The sequence below is a fragment of the Oncorhynchus mykiss genome, chromosome 14 (genome assembly GCF_013265735.2).
Source record: "Oncorhynchus mykiss isolate Arlee chromosome 14, USDA_OmykA_1.1, whole genome shotgun sequence".
NCBI classification, from domain to species: Eukaryota; Metazoa; Chordata; class Actinopteri; order Salmoniformes; family Salmonidae; genus Oncorhynchus; species Oncorhynchus mykiss.
This window is the reverse complement of record NC_048578.1, coordinates 21541367-21560832: the sequence shown is the minus strand read 5'-3', so window position 1 is coordinate 21560832 and position 19466 is coordinate 21541367. Positions and strand designations below refer to the sequence as shown.

Below are 19466 nucleotides of genomic sequence, written 5' to 3'. Positions count from 1 at the left end.
GTATTGCCTAGTGATAGAATCATAGCCTTGGGCTTTGGATTCTCTGTAATAAAGTTAGTGCACTCTACTTCATAGTGAAGTCAGAACAGCTCAATGTTACACTCCAAGCCACTATAAGTGATTTAGTATGGTTGCCTCAAGCGCTAGCTGTAGTTGATGCTGAGGTTATACTTTAGCCTACAGTTGTATTTTTACGCTTTCTACAGAGTCATGTAGAAGTGAGTCTATGAAGTGACTTTATTGTTTTATCTTACAATTACTTTTTTATACCACATTGATTTATCCAGAGCACATTATCATAGTACATTCCAGAAAACGTTATGCATGTATATTTAGCTATATCTTTACATTTTCTTGTCAGTTTTACTCCTCCAGTTCGTTGTCTGAAAGATATTATTTTCAGTTAACCTAATGGGTTAACTGCCTCTAGAGCCGCCTCTCCCCCTAGAGCCGCCGCTCCCCCTAGAGCTGCCGCTCCCCCTAGAGCCGCCGCTCCCCCTAGAGCCGCCTCTCCCTCTAGAGCCGCCTCTCCCCCTAGAGCCGCCTCTCCCCCTAGAGCCGCCTCTCCCCCTAGAGCCGCCTCTCCCCCTAGAGCCGCCTCTCCCCCTAGAGCCGCCTCTCCCCCTAGAGCCGCCGCTCCCGTTTTAGCCGCCGCTCTATATATACTCACAATATGGGACGGCAGGGTAGCCTAGTGGTTAGAGTGTTGGACTAGTAACCGTAACCCCCGAGCTGGCAAGGTACAAATCTGTCGTTCTGCCCCTGAACAGGCAGTTAACCTACTGTTCCTAGGCCGTCATTGAAAATAAGAATTTGTACTTAACTGACTTGCCTAGTTAAATAAAGGTAAAATAAAATAAAAACTCCCTCTAGAGCCGATTTCATCATATACAGAGAAATCAAATCAAGCGTAAGAGGACAATGACTTTGGTTTGACAACTTCCTCATCAACAAGAATACATTTGAGCTGTAATGAAACATTAGGACCAGGGAAAACTGCCTCGCAGCGTTGAATTATACGGCAGACTGTGGCATGTTGGTGGAAGTTGTCGCACCGGCACATCTCTCAACTGCTGACTATACAGACATTTGCATTAGAGCTCTGCAATGCCACATTGGCCACACATTAAACAACATATAACTTATACATACTTAATTAGGACTTCATAGAGCCTTCGTAGGCTTGCTAAACTTTTCAAAACCAAATATTGTCATGTTTGTCCTAGATGAGCTCTGTGAAGCTGCTGCGCTCACGCCTCAACGGAATCCTTTTCAAGCTGACCTTCGAGGAGCAGGTGAACAACATCCGTCCGGACATCATGAATGTGACGTTCGCCTGCGAGGAGGTGAAGAAGAGTGACAGCTTCAGCAAGCTGCTGGAGATGGTGTTGCTGGTGGGCAACTACATGAACGCTGGCTCCCGGAATGCCCAGACCTTTGGCTTCAACATCAGCTTCCTCTGCAAGGTAGGTACTGCAAGGACTGTATGAGTTCATCCTCGCCCTTTTCAGACGTTCAGCTTTTTTTCTCTCTCTCTCTGACTGTATCGCTCTCTGACTGTCTCTCAATCTCTCTGACTCTCTCCCTTTCTCTCTCTCTCTCTCTGACTGTATCTATCTCCGACCGTCTCTCATTCTCTCTGACTCTCTCCCTTTCTTTCTCTCTGATTGTCTCTCTCTTTCCCTCTCTCTCACTCTTTCTCTCTGTCTCTCTTGCCCTCTCCCTCTTTCTCTCTGACTGTCTCACTCTCTTTGACTGTCTCGCTCTCTGACTCTCTCTCTCTCTCTCTGACTGTCTCTCTGACTGTCTCTCTGACTGTCTCTCTGACTGTCTCTCTCTCTGACTGTCTCTCTCTCTGACTGTCTCTCTCTCTGACTGTCTCTCTCTCTCTGACTGTCTCTCTCTCTGACTGTCTCACTCTCTGACTGTCTCACTCTCTGACTGTCTCACTCTCTGACTGTCTCTCTCTCTGACTGTCTCACTCTCTTTGACTGTCTCTCACTCTCTTTGACTGTCTCTCATTCTCTTTGACTGTCTCTCACTCTCTTTGACTGTCTCTCACTCTCTTTGACTGTCTCTCACTCTCTTTGACTGTCTCTCACTCTCTTTGACTGTCTCTCACTCTCTTTGACTGTCTCTCACTCTCTTTGACTGTCTCTCACTCTCTTTGACCGTCTCTCACTCTCTTTGACTCTCTCTCTCTCTCTCTTTCTCACTTTAACTGTCTATCTCTTTCTCGCTCTCCCTCTCTCTTTCTCTCAATTCAATTTCAATTCATTTTCAATTTAAGGGCTTTATTGGCATGGGAAACAAATTATTTATATTGCCAAAGCAAGTGAAATAGATAAACAAAATGTAAATACATTTAAAAAAATATACAGTAAACATTACACTCACAATAGTTCCAAAATAATAAATACATTTCAAATGTCATATTATATCTATATACAGTGATGTAATGATGTGCAAATAGTTAAAGTACAAAAGGGAAAATAAATAAAACAAATATATACAGGTTGTATTTACAATGGTGTTTGTTCTTCACTTGTTGCCCTTTTATTGTGGCAACATTTCACAGAATTTTGATGATGTGGTATTTCACCCAATAGATATGGGAGTTGATCAACATTGGATTTGTTTTCAAATTCTTTGTGCGTCTGTGTAATCTGAGGGAAATATGTGTCTCTAATATGGTGCTGCATTTGGCAGGAGGTTAGGAAGTGCAGCTCAGTTTCCACCTCATTTTGTGGGCAGTGTGCACACAGCCTGTCTTCTCTTGAGAGCCAGGTCTGCCTTTGGCTGCCTTTCTCAATACCAAGGCTATGCTCACTGAGCCTGTACATAGACAGCAGAGCCCCGAGACCAGCTTGCTTAGGGGGCTCTTCTCCAGGTTAATTTCTCTGTTTGTGATGACTTTGTTTTAGAAGGTTTGGGAATCACTTCCTTTTAGGTGGTTGTAGAATTTAATGGCTCTTTTCTGATTTGTGATAATTAGCAGGTATTGGCCTAATTATGCTATGCATGCATGCATTTGGTGTTTTACATTTTTGCAGAATTATGCATGTGGGGTCTCAATTTTGTGAATTCTTGGTTGGTGAGAAAACCTGACCTCACAACCATAAAGGGCAATGGGTTCTATAACTGATTCAAGTATTTTTAGCCATATCCTAATTGGTATGTCGAATTTTATGTTCCTTTTGATGGCATAGAAGACACTTGTTGCCTTGCCTCTCAGATCGTTCATAGCTTTGTGGAAGTTACCTGTAGCGCTCATGTTTGGGCCGAGGTACACTACCATTCAAATGTTTGGGGTTACTTAGATGTCCTTGTTTTTGAAAGAAAATCACATTATTTCCCATTAAAATAACATACAATTGATCAGAAATACAGTGTAGACATTGTTAATGTTGTAAATGACTAGCACAGCTGTTATGTTAGCACAGCTGAAAACTGTTGTACTGATTAAAGAAGCAATAAAACTGACTAGAAGGCCAGCCTCCCGGAGTCACCTCTTCACTATTGACGTTGAGACTGGTGTTTTACGGGTACTATTTATTGAAGCTGCCAGTTGAGGACTTGTGAGACGTCTGTTTCTCAAACTAGACACTCTACTGTACTTGTCCTCTTGCTCATTTGTGCACTGAGGCCTCCCACTCGTCTTTCTATTCTGGTTAGAGCCAGTTTGCGCTGTTCTGTGATGGGAGTAGTACACAGCGTTGTACGAGATCTTCAGTTTCTTGGCAATTTCATTTCTCAGAACGAGAATAGACTCACAAGTTACAGAAGAAAGTTATTTTTGTAACTTTGCTTCTGGCCATTTTGAGACAGTAATCGAACTCACAAATGCTGATGCTCCAGATACTCAACTTGTCTAAAGAAGGACAGTTTTATAGCTTTTTTAGTCAGAACAACAGATCAATTTGATGTTATTTTAATGGACAAAAATGGTGCTTTTCTTTCAAAAACAAGGACATTTCTAAGTGACCCCAAGCTTTTGAACAGTAGTGCATGTATAGTTTTTGGTGTGCTCTATGGCAACAGTGTCTAGATGGAATTTGTATTTGTGGTCCTAGCAACTGGACATTTTTTGTAACGCCATTATTTTTGTCTTATTGAGATTTACTGTCAGGGCCCAAGGTCTGGCAGAATCTGTGCAGAAGATCTAGGTGCTGCTGTAGGCCCTCCTTGCTTGGGGACGGCAGCACCAGATCATCAGTAGACATTTGACTTCCGATTCTAGTAGGGTGAGGCCGTGTACTAACCCCTTTGTCCTGTGGAAAGAAATGTATGTTGTTTTATTTTGCCAATGTTAATTGCACACCTGTTTTTGGATTGTATTTAGTCATATGTTTTTCACCCAACACTGCTTTCCATCAATTTGTATAGCAGGCCATCATGCCAAATTGAGTCAAAATATTTTTGGGGAAATCAACAAAGCATGAGAAGACTTTGCCTTTGTATTGGTTTGTTTGTTTGTCAATTAGTGTGTGCACGGTGAATATGTGCTCTGTGGTACGGTAATTTGGTAAAAAGCCAATTTGACATTTGCTCAGTACATTGTTTTCACTGAGGAAATGTATGAGTCTGCTGTTAATGATAATGCAGAGTATTTTCCCAAGGTTGCTGTTGCTTCATATCCCACGATAGTTACTGGGGTCAAATTTGTCTCCACTTTTGTGGATTGGGGTGATCAGTCCTTTATTCCAAATATTGGGGAATATGCCAGAGCTGAGGATTATGTTAATGACTTTAAGTATAGCCAATTGGAATTTGTGGTCTGTATATTTTATCATTTCATTGAGGATACCATCAACCACATAGGCCTTTTTGGGTTGGAGGGTGTGTATTTTGTCATGTAGTTCATTCAATGCAATTGGAGAATCCAGTGTCTTCTGGTAGTCTTTAATAGTTGATTCTAAGATTTTTTTTCAATCATGTATATGTTTTTGCTGTTTGTTCTTTGTTATAGAGCCAAAACGATGATGGGCAACTACATGAATGACTACATGATGACGAAGTGATTTATCCACACATCTCCGTTTTGGATAGATAACTCTTTGTGTTGTTGTTTTCAAATGTTCCCAGAAGTGGTTAGATTCTATGGATTCTTCAATTACATTGAGCTGATTTCTGACGTGCTGTTCCTTCGTTTTCCATAGTGTATTTCTGTATTGTTTTAGTGATTCACCATAGTGAAGGCGTAGGCTTCAGGTTTTCTGGGTCTCTATGTTTTTGGTTGGATAGGTTTCTCAATTTCTTTCTCAGGTTTTTGCATTCTTCGTCAAACCATTTGTCATTGTTGTTCATTTTCTTAGGTTGTCTGCTTGGCATTTTTGGATTTGATAGGGAAGCTCAGATGTGTATAATACTGTTTAGGTTTTCTACTGCTAATTTTACACCTTCACTATTACAGTGAAACATTTTGTCCAGGAAATTGTCTAGAAGGGATTGATTTTGTTGTTGACTGTTTGTTTTTTGGTAGATTTCCACACTACTTACCTTCCGTCAATAGTATTTCTTAATATTATTAATTTCCTTTGACTTTGATGCCTCATGATTGAGCATATCTTTGTTCAGGTTGAGTAGGATTTTGATGTGATCTGATAGGGGTGTCAGTGGACTGACTGTGAACACTCTAAGACACATTGGGTTGAGGTCAGTGATAATGTAGTCTACAGTACTACTGCTAAGAGATGAGCTATAGGTGTACCTACCAAGGAGTCCACTCAAAGCCTACAATTGACTCTGTACATACCCAGCGTCCGACAGAGCCCTCCTCCTCCAAATCAATCCGGCTCCAGAGTACAGGCCTCAGTGTAACACTCATTCCTTCGATGATAAACTCGAATCCGACCATCACCCTGATCAGACAATACCACGACTCGTCAGTGAAGAGCACTTTTGGCCAGTCCTATCTGGTACAGCGACGTCGGGTTTGTGCCCATAGACAACTTCGTCCAAGACTCAAACTTCTGGCATGTACATTTGTTTTGTACCGCACACACAGGTCAATCATAAGACCAAGTTAAACTTAATGAATTATAAACTATGGATTTATGAAATAAGTGATTCATGTTACATTTTATTAAACATTCATTTTATTTGAAATGGTTGACATCCATAATAATAAAACTAGTTGTATAACCATTTTAATCAGCTGGTCACATGCTTCTGATCAAACATGTATTTTAACAACACTTTGGCTTTTTGTGGAGGCTAGTAATCATAGCCTGTACTAATAATACATCTAGAGGGCCCATAAAGAGTAGTACAATGCAGTACATGTGACTGTTAGCATTGAAAACCCATCATGTGTCTCAAATGCCACACTAATTCCTACATAGTGCACTACATTTGATCAAAGCCTTATGGGCCCTGGTCAAAAGTAGTGCACTATATAGGAAATACGGTGCCATTCGGGATGCACCCCAGCCTCACGTTGGTCTTCCTGCAGGTTGGGTCCGAATCAGAGTGAAGTGTCTGGTGTGATGAGACCGGCCCTAACCCCATGAGGCTGATTGGCCCATTATTGATGGACAGGGAAGAAAATGTCCACATTCTCAACTCGGGTCAATCAACTAAATGGCCCCTGAGTGGTGGGTCCCAGCTACCTAATGTGCTCATCAAGGAGGTTGTGCAGGGGAAAGGCGAGAGCTGACTCTGTCACCTCCCCAGACTATCCCTTCTGTTCCTGCCAAGACTGAGGGACATGGACATGGAGTCCCCCAGGGGCCTATGCTGGAGCCAGTGCAGCTACCTGAATATTGGCTTTGGTTTAGTGATAAAGGTTGGTTATATGAGTCAGTATAAGGTGTGGGGTGATGAGAAGGCAAACGCAAGCCATTATTGTGTTGGATGCACTCTACCTTGCAACACCCCCCCCCCCCCCCCCCCCCCCCAAGACTGAGGGACATGGAGTCCCCCAGGGGCCTATGCTGGAGCCAGTGCAGCTACCTGAATATTGGCTTTGGTTTAGTGATAAAGGTTGGTTATATGAGTCAGTATAAGGTGTGGGGTGAGGAGAAGGCTAACGCAAGCCATTATTGTGTTGGATGCACTCTACCTTGCACCCCCCCCCCCCCCCCCACGACGTGAAGGATTTGTTTGATGAATGAAGGGATTGTGTGTATTCCTCTCGTTTCTCAGACGACAGGGTATCAGTTACATGCAACAGTGATGTATGTGTAGACAACATCTTCTGAAGATGGAGAATCCAGCCCGTCTTCGAAAGGAAGTCGTGAGACAATGGACACGCTCGTTTTGTTTTGTTTTTGAAACATATTTACAGTGACGTTGGAAACAGCTGTCGTGTAATTACTCATATTCGTTGAACAGTATTTCTGTTGTGTTTTATCACTGACTTACTTAAAAGAAAACTCTTCAGACATACCATTACTTTAATTGGTTGCCTATTTTAAGTAACTGTAGGCAGGCTTTTCCCTTCAGTTTATGTTAAACAAAACAGGTTGTCACTTTAATTCATTTGAGTAATTTGAACGTTTGAATTTAAATGGAAATGTCACGCCCCCTGTCCTATAATGAAATTGTGTCCTTGACAAAGGGAACATTATCGAAAATTACCGCTCGTAAAACATCTGGAAGCTTCCAAAGGTAATACCAACGGCAATTATCATAAATTCACGACGAGATGATACCACAGTTCTATGTGTTTTCATAGAAGATCAGATCAATGGAGAGGAACTTTCTTCATGCTTCCTTGATAATCAGACCTTCCTGAACCTGGTCATCTTCTTGCTTGGGACATTGACGTCCAGGGTGTTTTAAGCTCCAGTTAATTTTTATCTAATCGAGAGAAGAAGGAATAGAATAAAGAACAAAAAATAGCGTATGACTTCAGCCTGCACTGCTTTGGATTCTTGGCTCCTTGGCTACTTGTCATCGACTTCTCACAAAAAGCAACTTCTGTGGAGGAGATTTGACATCTTTCAGGAAAGGTAGACTCAGAGGAATGCACACAGAGATTACAGCAACTTCAAATAAAGTGAGGGGGAAAAAATGTGCAGGGAAGCCTTACTGTTCGGTCAGAGCGGCTTTCAAAGCCGTAAGCTAAAAAAAGGGCTTTAAATTAGACAGTAAGTTAATTAACGCAGGATTTTTCTCTCACCTTTTGGGGACCAAGAATATACATCATTCATCTTAATATATAGGCTATAGAGAGGAGTTAGTGGGAGGGTGCTCTCTGAACAACCATGGTTGATATGTCATTATGGTTTAATTATAAGGAGAGTCCTCTGTATTTTATCATCAAGGGTTTATTAAGGACACTGAATGGAAATAAAAATTCAGATTTTGTTTACTTTTTGTTTATTTGATGTTATTATGTTGTTTACCAGTACAATGAGCAATGAGAACAGTGATCACTGTTGTTTACCAGTACAATGAGAACAGTAATCTGTTGTTTACCAGTACAATGAGAACAGTAATCTGTTGTTTACCAGTACAATGAGAACAGTAATCTGTTGTTTACCAGTACAATGAGAACAGTAATCTGTTGTTTACCAGTACAATAAGAACATGAATCTGTTGTTTACCAGTACAATAAAAACATGAATCTGTTGTTTACCAGTACAATGAGAACATTAATCTGTGTTGTTTACCAGTACAACAAGAACATTAATCTATGTTGTTTACCATTACAATGAGAAAAGTAGTCACTGTTGTTTACCAGTACAATGAGTAAGGTAATCACTGTTGTTGACCAGTACAATGAGAACAGTAATCACTGTTTTTTACCAGTACAATGAAAACAGTAAACACTGTTGTTTACCAGTACAATGAGAACAGTAATCACTGTTGTTTACCAGTACAATGAGAACAGTAATCCCTGTTGTTTACCAGTACAATGAGAACATTAGTTTAGGTTCTTTGCCATTACAATGTAAACAGTGATCACTGTTGTTTACCAATTCAATGAGAACAGTAATATGTTGTTTACCAGTGCAATGAGAACATTAATCTATGTTGTTTACCAGTGCAATGAGAACATTAATCTCTGTTGTTTACCAGTGCAATGAGAACATTAATCTGTTGTTTACCAATGCAATGAGAACATTAATCTCTGTTGTTTACCAGTACAATGAGAACATTAATCTATGTTGTTTACCAGTACAATGAGAACATTAATCTCTGTTGTTTACCAGTACAATGAGAACAGTAGTATGTTGTTTAGCAGTACAATAAGAACAGTAATATGTTGTTTACTAGTACAATGAGAACATGAATCTGTTGTTTACCAGTACAATGAGAACATTAATCTATGTTGTTTACCAGTACAATGATAACATTAATCTATGTTGTTTTACAGTACAATAAGAACATTCATATGTTGTTTACCAGTACAATGAGAACATTAATCTATGTTGTTTTACAGTACAATAAGAACATTCATATGTTGTTTACCAGTACAATGAGAATATTAATCTATGTTGTTTTACAGTACAATAAGAGTATTCATTTCGATTTACCAGTCCAATAAGAACATTAATCTCTTGAGATCCAACTAGTACTTCCTCCTGTAATGTTTTAGACATTCTCATCTCGGGAATCCTGAGTAGTAAATTATATTCATTCATTAGCATCTGTCCACCCTCTTTATACCAGATTCTGTACTTTTTATTTTACCAAGAAAAATAAGTCATTCCTCTTATTTTACTTAGCATTCTGATCCAATTCCCATCATTTGACCAAAGACTGACAGAAGATGTTCCTATAATTTAGAACAATATTTTGTATTGACAGATGTTTCTCACTACATAGCATTTCGATTCAGATGTTGCTCTTGGACACATCTACTGTACTATATGCACCATCCTCTATCCACCTCTAATAACCTGGCCATAGCCCGGGGTGTAGCCTGAGGGCTCAATGATTTTCACTTGTCACTCCCCCAAAACAAACCCGGAGCTTAGGCAGTGTGTTGAGGTCTGAGATTGTCGCTGGAGTCCAGGCTCATTGCCACTGGCGCTCAAGAAGGTCCAAAGTGCCAACGGCCACTCAGCCCCACTGCCATGATACCCAGAGCCATTGCTCGATCGCCCACAATGGCACACACACACACTTGCATACATGAGCATGCACACATGCACGAGCAAGTACAAACACACACACACACACACACCTTCTCTACTCAACCAGGAATAAGCAAATTACATGGGAGCGAAGATCCGCGATGTAATACTTTGTCAAAGAGAGCCGGGCTGGAGAACTCCTTTGGCTAAAGTTAAATAGAGCAATCAGGGTTTGACAATACTTCTGTTGGCATGAGGGTTCTATATTCCCATTGCTACTTTGGTCTTTTATTATTTAATTGTTCCTTTATTTATATATTTCCCTTCAACATCTTGGCGGATGCCCATTATCATGCAGGCAGCCAATATCTTGCAATATAGAATGAGCACATGCCGGTATACTAACTAGCTAGGGGCTTGGTGGAGTGTTACCTCATGGCCATATCCTATATCAAACAAACTCCGCTCACATAGAATGTGACTAACACAAGGAAAAAGCCCATTTGGCCCATCTGTTTTGTATGGTGAAATTCACGTAAATAAGTAGTCATGAATTGGAAGTAATGAAACTAATTGTGACGCTTCATCTTCTATTCCTAATTGCAGGACTAATTTCACCATGTGACGTTCTGTAATAGTATATTGGAAATGACTCGCCAGACCTTGCATAGTTGGAAGTAAAAATGTACTTTGTAAACTTGGCTTCATTAGTTCTTCAAGTTGCTGCAGGCAATAAGACATATCATGGTCATCCATGTCTCTAGACTTGACTCTGTTTTAACATATCACCATATGGGTGACACTATTGTCTTGATGCCTCATTTCAAAGTAACTGTTCCATGTAAGCTACCCCTGCATGAACCCTCTGAAGCTTGCAGAGTGGAACATCATTTAGGGTTTTCAAAAGGTGTGTATGTATTTGTGTGTGTGCATGTGTGTTCGTTTGTGTGTATGTATGTATGTATGTGTGTGTGTGTGTGTGTGTGTGCATGAATGGTCCTGTGTGTATGTTTGTTTGTGTGTGTGTGTTTGTGTGTGCATGGGTCTGTGTGTGTGCATGGGTCTCTCGTGTGTGTGTGTGATAGTAATTCCATTCACTGGGGGAAAGTAGAAGTAGAAGTGGAGGTGAGAGAGACTAAACAAGGCCGGAGGGGGGTGAGATATTCTCTCTGCTGGAGAAAATAGAGGAACATCATAACACAAAGCAAATTAGATCAATCCATTTTAGAATATGATTAGACACAGAGCTCACATAGCTATTGAGGGGTGTGCCTCAGTAATTCAAACTGAGTTCACATACAGTTAAAGTTGGAAGTTTACAGACACCTTGTTTAAACTCAGTTTTTCACAATTCCTGACATTTAATCCTAGTAAAACTCCCCTGTTTTAAGTCAGTTAGGATCACCACTTCATTTTATGAATGTGAAATGTCAGAGTAATAGTAGAGAGTGATCTATGTCAACTTTTATTTATTTCATCACATTCCCAGTGGGTCAGAAGTTTACATACACTCAATTAGTATTTGGTAGCATTGCCTTTAAATTGTTTAACTTGAGTCAAATGTTTTGGGTAGCCTTACACAAGCTTCCACGATAAGTTGGGTGAATTTTGGCCCATTCCTTCTAACAGAGCTGATGTAATTGAGTCAGGTGTGTAGGCCTCCTTGCTCGCACACGGTTTTTCAGTTCTGCCCACACATTTTCTATAGGCTGGAGGTCAGGACTTTGTGATGGCCACTCCAATACCTTGACTTTGTTGTCCTTAAGCCATTTTCCTGCAACTTTGGAAGTATGCTTGGGGTCATTGTCCATTTGGAAGACCCATTTGCCACCAAGCTTTAACTTCCTGACTGATGTCTTGAGATGTTGCTTCAATATATCCACATCATTTTCCTGCCTCATGATGCCATGTATTTTGTGAAGTGCAGCAGTCCCTCCTGCAGCAAAGCACCCCCACAACATGATGCTGCCACCCCCGTGCTTCATGGTTGGGATGGTGTTCTTTGGCTTGCAAGCCTCACCCTTTTTCCTCCAAACATAACAATGGTCATTATGGCCAAACAGTTATATTTTTGTTTCATCAGGCCAGAGGACATTTCTCCACAAAGTACGACCTTTGTCCCCATGTGCAGTTGCAAACCGTAGTCTGGCTTTTTTATGGCGGTTTTGGAGCAGTGGCTTCTTCCTTGCTGAGAGGCCTTTCAAGTTATGTCAATATAGGACTCGTTTTACTGTGGAATAGATACTTTTGTGCCTGTTTCCTCCAGCATTTTCACATTTTCCTTTGCGGTTGTTCTGGGATTGATTTGCACTTTTCACACCAAAGTAAGTTCATCTCTATGAGACAGAACTCGTCTCCTTCCTGAGCTTGATGACGGCAGAGTGGTGCCATGGTGTTTATACTAGCGTACTATTGTTAGTAAAGATGCACCTTCAGGAGTTTGGAAATTTCTCCCAAGAATGAACCAGACTTGTGGAGGTCTACAATTTTTTTTTTCTGAGCTCTTGACTGATTTATTATAATTTTCCCATGATGTCAAGGAAGGAGGCACAGGTACACCTCCAATTGACTCAAATAATGTCAATTAGCCTCTCAGAAGCTTCTAAAGCCATGACATAATTTTGGGGAATTTTCCAAGCTGTTTAAAGGCACAGTCAACTTAGTCTATAAAAACTTCTGACCCACTGGAATTGTGATACAGTGAATTATAATTGAAATAATCTGTCTGTAAACAATTTTTTGAAAAAATGACTTGCGTCATGCTCCTGATGTCCTAACCAACTTGCCAGAACTATAGTTTGTTAACCAGAAATTTGTGGAGTGGTTGAAAAACGAGTTTTAATGAGTGTATGTAAACTTCCGGCTTCAACTGTAGCTATTGAGGGGTGTACCTCTGTAATTCAAACAGAGCTCACATAGCTATTGAGGGGTATGCCTCAGGAATTCAAACAGAGCTCACATAGCTATTGAGGGGTATGCCTCAGGAATTCAAACAGAGCTCACATAGCTATTGAGGGCTATGCCTCAGGAATTCAAACAGAGCTCACATAGCTATTGAAGGCTATGCCTCAGGAATTCAAACAGAGCTCACATAGCTATTGAGGGCTATGCCTCAGGAATTCAAACAGAGCTCACATAGCTATTGAGGGGTATGCCTCAGGAATTCAAACAGAGCTCACATAGCTATTGAGGGGTATGCCTCAGGAATTCAAACAGAGCTCACATAGCTATTGAGGGGTATGCCTCAGGAATTCAAACAATGTCTACCTATATATGGTGGAATAACAAAGGATACTGGTGGTATTTGATGGAGAATTTGACCCTAACCCCTTTCTAAAGTTGGCATAAACCAAATGCTATGCCATATGCATATACCTTATGAATTGTTGTGTGAGTATTTGAGAGGTTTGGTTTGATACTGATACAAATTGCTGTGTTGGATCCATAGAAATATAATTATTTGAAAGGGTGTCAGTTGGTGGCATAATGGATGGACATTTGAGTGTACCCATGCCTAGGTTGACACTATACAGGTAAAGACAACGTAATTATTATATATATATATATTTTTTTTTTATTTCACCTTTATTTAACCAGGTAGGCAAGTTGATAACAAGTTCTCATTTACAACTGTGACCTGGCCAAGATAAAGCAAAACAGTTTGACACATACAACAGCACAGAGTTACACATGGAGTAAAACAAACATACAGTCAATAAATAATACAGTAGAAAAATAAGTCTATATACAATGTGAGTAAATGAGGGGAGATGAAGGGGAAAAAAAGGCCATGGTGGCGAAGTAAATACAATATAGCAAGTAAAACACTGGAATGGTAGATTTGCAGTGGAAGAATGTGCAAGGTAGAGATAGAAATAATGGGGTGCAAAGGAGCAAAATAAATAAATAAATAAATACAGTAGGGGGAGAGGTAGTTTTTGGGCTAAATTATAGATGGGCTATGTACAGGTGCAGTGATCTGTGAGCTGCTCTGACAGCTGGTGCTTAAAGCTAGTGAGGGAGATAAGTGTTTCCAGTTTCTTAGATTTTTTTAGTTCGTTCCAGTCATTGGCAGCAGAGAACTGGAAGGAGAGGCGGCAAAAGGAAGAATTGGTTTTGGGGGTGACCAGAGAGATATAGCGTGGTACAGATGGGTGCTGCTATGGTGACCAGCGAGCTGAGATAAGGGGGGATTTTACCTAGCAGGGTCTTGTAGATGACCTGGAGCCAGTGGGTTTGGTGACGAGTATGAAGCGAGGGCCAGCCAACGAGAGCGTACAGGTCGCAGTGGTGGGTAGTATATGGGGCTTTGGTGACAAAACGGATGGCACTGTGATAGACTGCATCCAATTTATTGAGTAGGATGTTGGAGGCTATTTTGTAAATGACATCGCCGAAGTCGAGGATCGGTAAGATGGTCAGTTTTACGAGGGTAAGTTTGGCAGCATGAGTGAAGGATGCTTTGTTGCGAAATAGGAAGCCAATTCTAGATTTAACTTTGGATTGGAGATGTTTGATGTGAGTCTGGAAGGAGAGTTTACAGTCTAACTAGACACCTAGGTATTTGTAGTTGTCCACATATTCTAAGTCAGAACCGTGCAGAGTAGTGATGTCGGATGGCGCATTCGAAAATAAACACCTGCATTGGACCAGCATCTTTGCTGAATCTACAGGATTAGCATTTCAAATGTGACCAGCAGTTGGGACATAATAAAGTGGATGTAGATAATTAGAAAAAAAAAGTTAATGAATAAATGGAAGTTAAACAGTTACTGTATGTGTGTGTTTGCTTAGTAGTTAGTTCACTGTGATTGTGTATTTTCTACTTTGATGGCAAACTTTCTGTACTGCTAACATTCACTTCCTGTCATTTTTGCTCTGGCGCTGATCCAATGACTGTTTATTTTAGCTTCTGCATTGAATTATTATCTTGTCTTAATTTTCTCTATCTTCAACCTAGACCCATACCAGGAAGTAAAAGCAGGAAGTGTATCCTTCAGTCTGTGCTGTGATTTGTTGAGTAAACTAAACTGAAATGACAAAAAAATGCATTCTGTTGCATGAGCCACATTAGTTAGCATAATCTCTATGAACATTCTACATTACCATGGCAGCCAGGATCAGTTGGATGCCAAAGAAATACCATAGAAATGATTACTCACAATACCAGATATTCCCATGAGTTTACCAGTCAAATTGCCAAGGTTAGTGCTTCCAAGCCCGTTCTGTTAATTCTATTCATATTGTTGGATCCTCACAATGAAATAAGCAATGATTAATCTATTCATGGGTTACTTCACAATATTGTTTTGAACGTTCATTTTGGACCTATGCCCGACTAAGCATTCTCCTCAATGCATCGTTAATGAGCGCTGATAGAGATTGCATCAAAAGTGCATTACAGTGGCTTGGAAATACAATGACATTTTAAAAGGAGGCAAATAATTAGTAGGAAAACCTTCTGTCGTCATTTTGATGTCACCAGATTGACTTTAGATCCACTATGACGTTAGCTAGTTAGCTAAGATTGAGGAGAGGCCACTGGATTTTAGCTATCAAATTTTAGCATTGCTAGCTATTTTTAACAAACTTTGCTAGCTAATGATAACATTGCCATCTGTCTATTGTAAATTTGACGACATTATCATTTTTGTTAATTATCAACATCGTTTCCTACTAAATATTTGACTACTTTAGCAATGTCATCGTATTTCCAGGCACTATAGTGTAATTTAGACAAAACAGTAGTTAGCCTCTGTCCAGAATGATTGGGCTTGTCGCCACTTTAGGGCACCACTATGGCACCACTGGTAGAGGGCGCCTTGAAAACGTTCATAACAATGCCATGATGTGACGGAGTGCAACTTGTGAATTAGACACAGTTATACATAGCACAACCTGTACTGATTTATACAGTATTGTTTTAGTTTTATATATGTGAGTCACATTAGAGGAACTAATTCATGTTTTGGTCTCCCGCAGATGAAGTGTGTGTGTGTGTGTGTGTGTGTGTGTGTGTGTGTGTGTGTGTGTGTGTGTGTGTGTGTGTGTGTGTGTGTGTGTGTGTGTGTGTGTGTGTGCGTGCGCGCGCGAGTGTGGTAGTTATTCCTGAAGAGGCGCCTTTACACTCTCGGCCTTGGCAGAGTCCTATTTTGTCTATGGTCCCCACCTCACTGTGGTAATCAGCTTGCAGTTCCGTCAGATAAACGTAATGACTGCCTAATCACTGGAAACCAAAGCGTTTCACCGCCTAAAGGGAGACAAATGCACTGTACTCAGTAGATGTCAGTGGCTGTCTACGAACTGCACTGTACTCAATAGATGTCAGTGGCTGTCTTCGAACTGCACTGTACTCAATAGATGTCAGTGGCTGTCTACGAACTGCACTTTGCTCAGTAGATGTCAGTGGCTGTCTACGAACTGCACTGTACTCAATAGATGTCAGTGGCTGTCTACGAACTGCACTATGCTCAGTAGATGTCAGTGGCTGTCTACGAACTGCACTATGCTCAGTAGATGTCAGTGGCTGTCTACGAACTGCACTATGCTCAGTAGATGTCAGTGGCTGTCAACGAACTGCACTGTACTCAATAGATGTCAGTGGCTGTCTTCAAACTGCACTGTACTCAATAGATGTCAGTGGCTGTCTACGAACTGCACTATGCTCAGTAGATGTCAGTGGCTGTCAACGAACTGCACTGTACTCAATAGATGTCAGTGGCTGTCTTCAAACTGCACTGTACTCAATAGATGTCAGTGGCTGTCTACGAACTGCACTATGCTCAGTAGATGTCAGTGGCTGTCTATGAACTGCACTATGCTCAGTAGATGTCAGTGGCTGTCTACGAACTGCACTATGCTCAATAGATGTCAGTGGCTGTCTACGAACTGCACTGTGCTCAGTAGATGTCAGTGGCTGTCTACGAACTGCACTGTGCTCAGTAGATGTCAGTGGCTGTCTACGAACTGCACTGTACTCAATAGATGTCAGTGGCTGCCTACGAACTGCACTGTGCTCAGTAGATGTCAGTGGCTGTCTACGAACTGCACTATGCTCAGTAGATGTCAGTGGCTGTCTACGAACTGCACTGTGCTCAGTAGTTGTCAGTGGCTGTCTACGAACTGCATTGTGCTCAGTAGATGTCAGTGGCTGTCTACGAACTGCACTGTGCTCAGTAGATGCCAGTGGCTGTCTACAAACTGCACTGTACTCAATAGATGTCAGTGGCTGTCTACGAACTGCATGGTGCTCAGTAGATGTCAGTGGCTGTCTATGAACTGCACTGTGCTCAGTAGATGTCAGTGGCTGTCTTCGAACTGCACTGAACTCGATAGATGTCAGTGGCTGTCTACGAACTGCACTATGCTCAGTAGATGTCAGTGGCTGTCTACGAACTGCACTATGCTCAGTAGATGTCAGTGGCTGTCTACGAACTGCACTATGCTCAGTAGATGTCAGTGGCTGTCTATGAATTGCACTATGCTCAGTAGATGTCAGTGGCTGTCTACAAACTGTACTGTACTCAATAGATGTCAGTGGCTGTCTACGAACTGCACTATGCTCAGTAGATGTCAGTGGCTGTCTAGCCTCCTCCTCCACCCCAGCCCTGCAGCCCTGCTTTGGCCCAAGGTTAAAGAGCCTGGACACCTCTTTATCTCATTAACAGAAATTATGAAAAATAGCCAAGATGGCAGATATTCACAGCATAGCATTGTGAGGGGAGCTGGAATCCATTAGCTATCTGAGAAGTTGTTCATTATTGTGCCCTTTTCACACTACTGAGCCAACACAGTACGGTTTGGTTCCGCCCTACAGTGGGAATCAGGTACCAGTTGATACTTTAGCTTGTGCTTTAGTTTGTACTTACACTGCTGATGTTATTTCAGGACATGACAAGCAGATGCATAACCATGTGTAGCTGTCAACTATAACCAGACTGTGTTAATTCACTGTGTTATTTGCTGAGGCTGGTGTTTGATTATGTAGAGTGCTGTTGTATTGTATAATTCACTGTGCCCAGACCTTGAACATTTGATATGAAATGTACTACTCTCTGATTCTTGTCTTTTCCCACAGCATACTGCTGATCTGAGCTATCAGATGAGAAGAGCATAGATGCACGTTTGCATGTGGTAATGACAGTTTGGGGTGTAACAAAAAAAAACAAATTAAAATGTATTAAATTAAATTGTGATTTTTACCCTATGTGAGCAGATGATTGGTCCTCATCTAATGAAAGTGTGTGTTTGTGCTCACATTTGTGTGTGAGTGTGTGTGTGTGTGTGTGTAGGCACGGCTGACTGCGGTGTTTATATGGCAAGAATATTGTTGGAATGGGGTTGCAGAGGTGGCTAGTGCTAATTAGCTCTCACAACATGCAGTTCCAGCAGCATGGCAGTCACAGTGGGTAATCAATATGGAACAAGTTTCTTATGCACTGAAGTGGAGATATTGGCACACACACACACACGCACAAGGTAGGACAACATGTAAACACACACACACTTGGCTGGCACAGTATTTCTCTCCAGACTCCTTATACATGGGACTGTGCCAGCATCCTCCTTTTTTTATTTTGTAAAGACTGGTGTGTCCACAATTCAGCAGGGGGGCGCAGCTCTTTGCTCCATTTTATACACAGCTGTGTTTTAATATAGGACTACATGCTTCCCCTGTAACATGCCCCAGTGTGCGGACTGCATGTCATTCTTAAACACCGCTGTGTGCCCAGGCCCTATTCTTGTACACTAATATATATTGACAGCATGATTTATCATTGGACAACAGGCATCTGCTAAGCTAATTACCACCCACTCTGCCAACCCAGGGCATCTTGTTTGTATGAGGGACACCTGTGGACCAGCCAGAGAAGAATCAGAATCAACATGCTCTAGATTTGGTGGCAGTCATTACAGTGACAGAAATAGGTTGAAGTACATAATTCCACTAATGTAGCAGTACTATTTGCATTCCCTACATTCCCTACATCCATGTAGAATGACCCCCTAAGATGTCAAATTAAGTGACAAAGTGTGTCACTTTTGTTTTTTCTCCTTCACTTCTATGACCATTAGAAACCCAGAGAGCTATAATAATGTATATGACCATTAGCAACCCAGAGAGCTATAATAACGTCTATGACCATTAGAAACCCAGAGAGCTATAATAATGTCTATGACCATTAGCAACCCAGAGAGCTATAATAACGTCTATGACCATTAGAAACCCAGAGAGCTATAATAATGTCTATGACCATTAGCAACCCAGAGAGCTATAATAACGTCTATGACCATTAGAAACCCAGAGAGCTATAATAACGTCTATGACCAGTAGAAACCCAGAGAGCTATAATAACGTCTATGACCATTAGAAACCCAGAGAGCTATAATAATGTCTATGACCATTAGAAACCCAGAGAGCTATAATAACATCTATGA

General features: G+C 41.2%; 1 protein-coding gene across 7 annotated transcripts in view; it reads left to right on the top strand.

The window, feature by feature from the left end:
- Window positions 1-19466, top strand: part of diaph2 (diaphanous-related formin 2) — a 693877-nt gene that overhangs the window by 399171 nt on the left and 275240 nt on the right. For all 7 annotated transcript variants that reach the window (XM_036943140.1, XM_036943138.1, XM_036943139.1 and 4 more), the window contains one exon: window positions 1227-1466. In XM_036943140.1, coding sequence (XP_036799035.1) covers window positions 1227-1466 — 240 coding nt within the window. The remainder of the gene's footprint in view (window positions 1-1226; window positions 1467-19466) is intronic.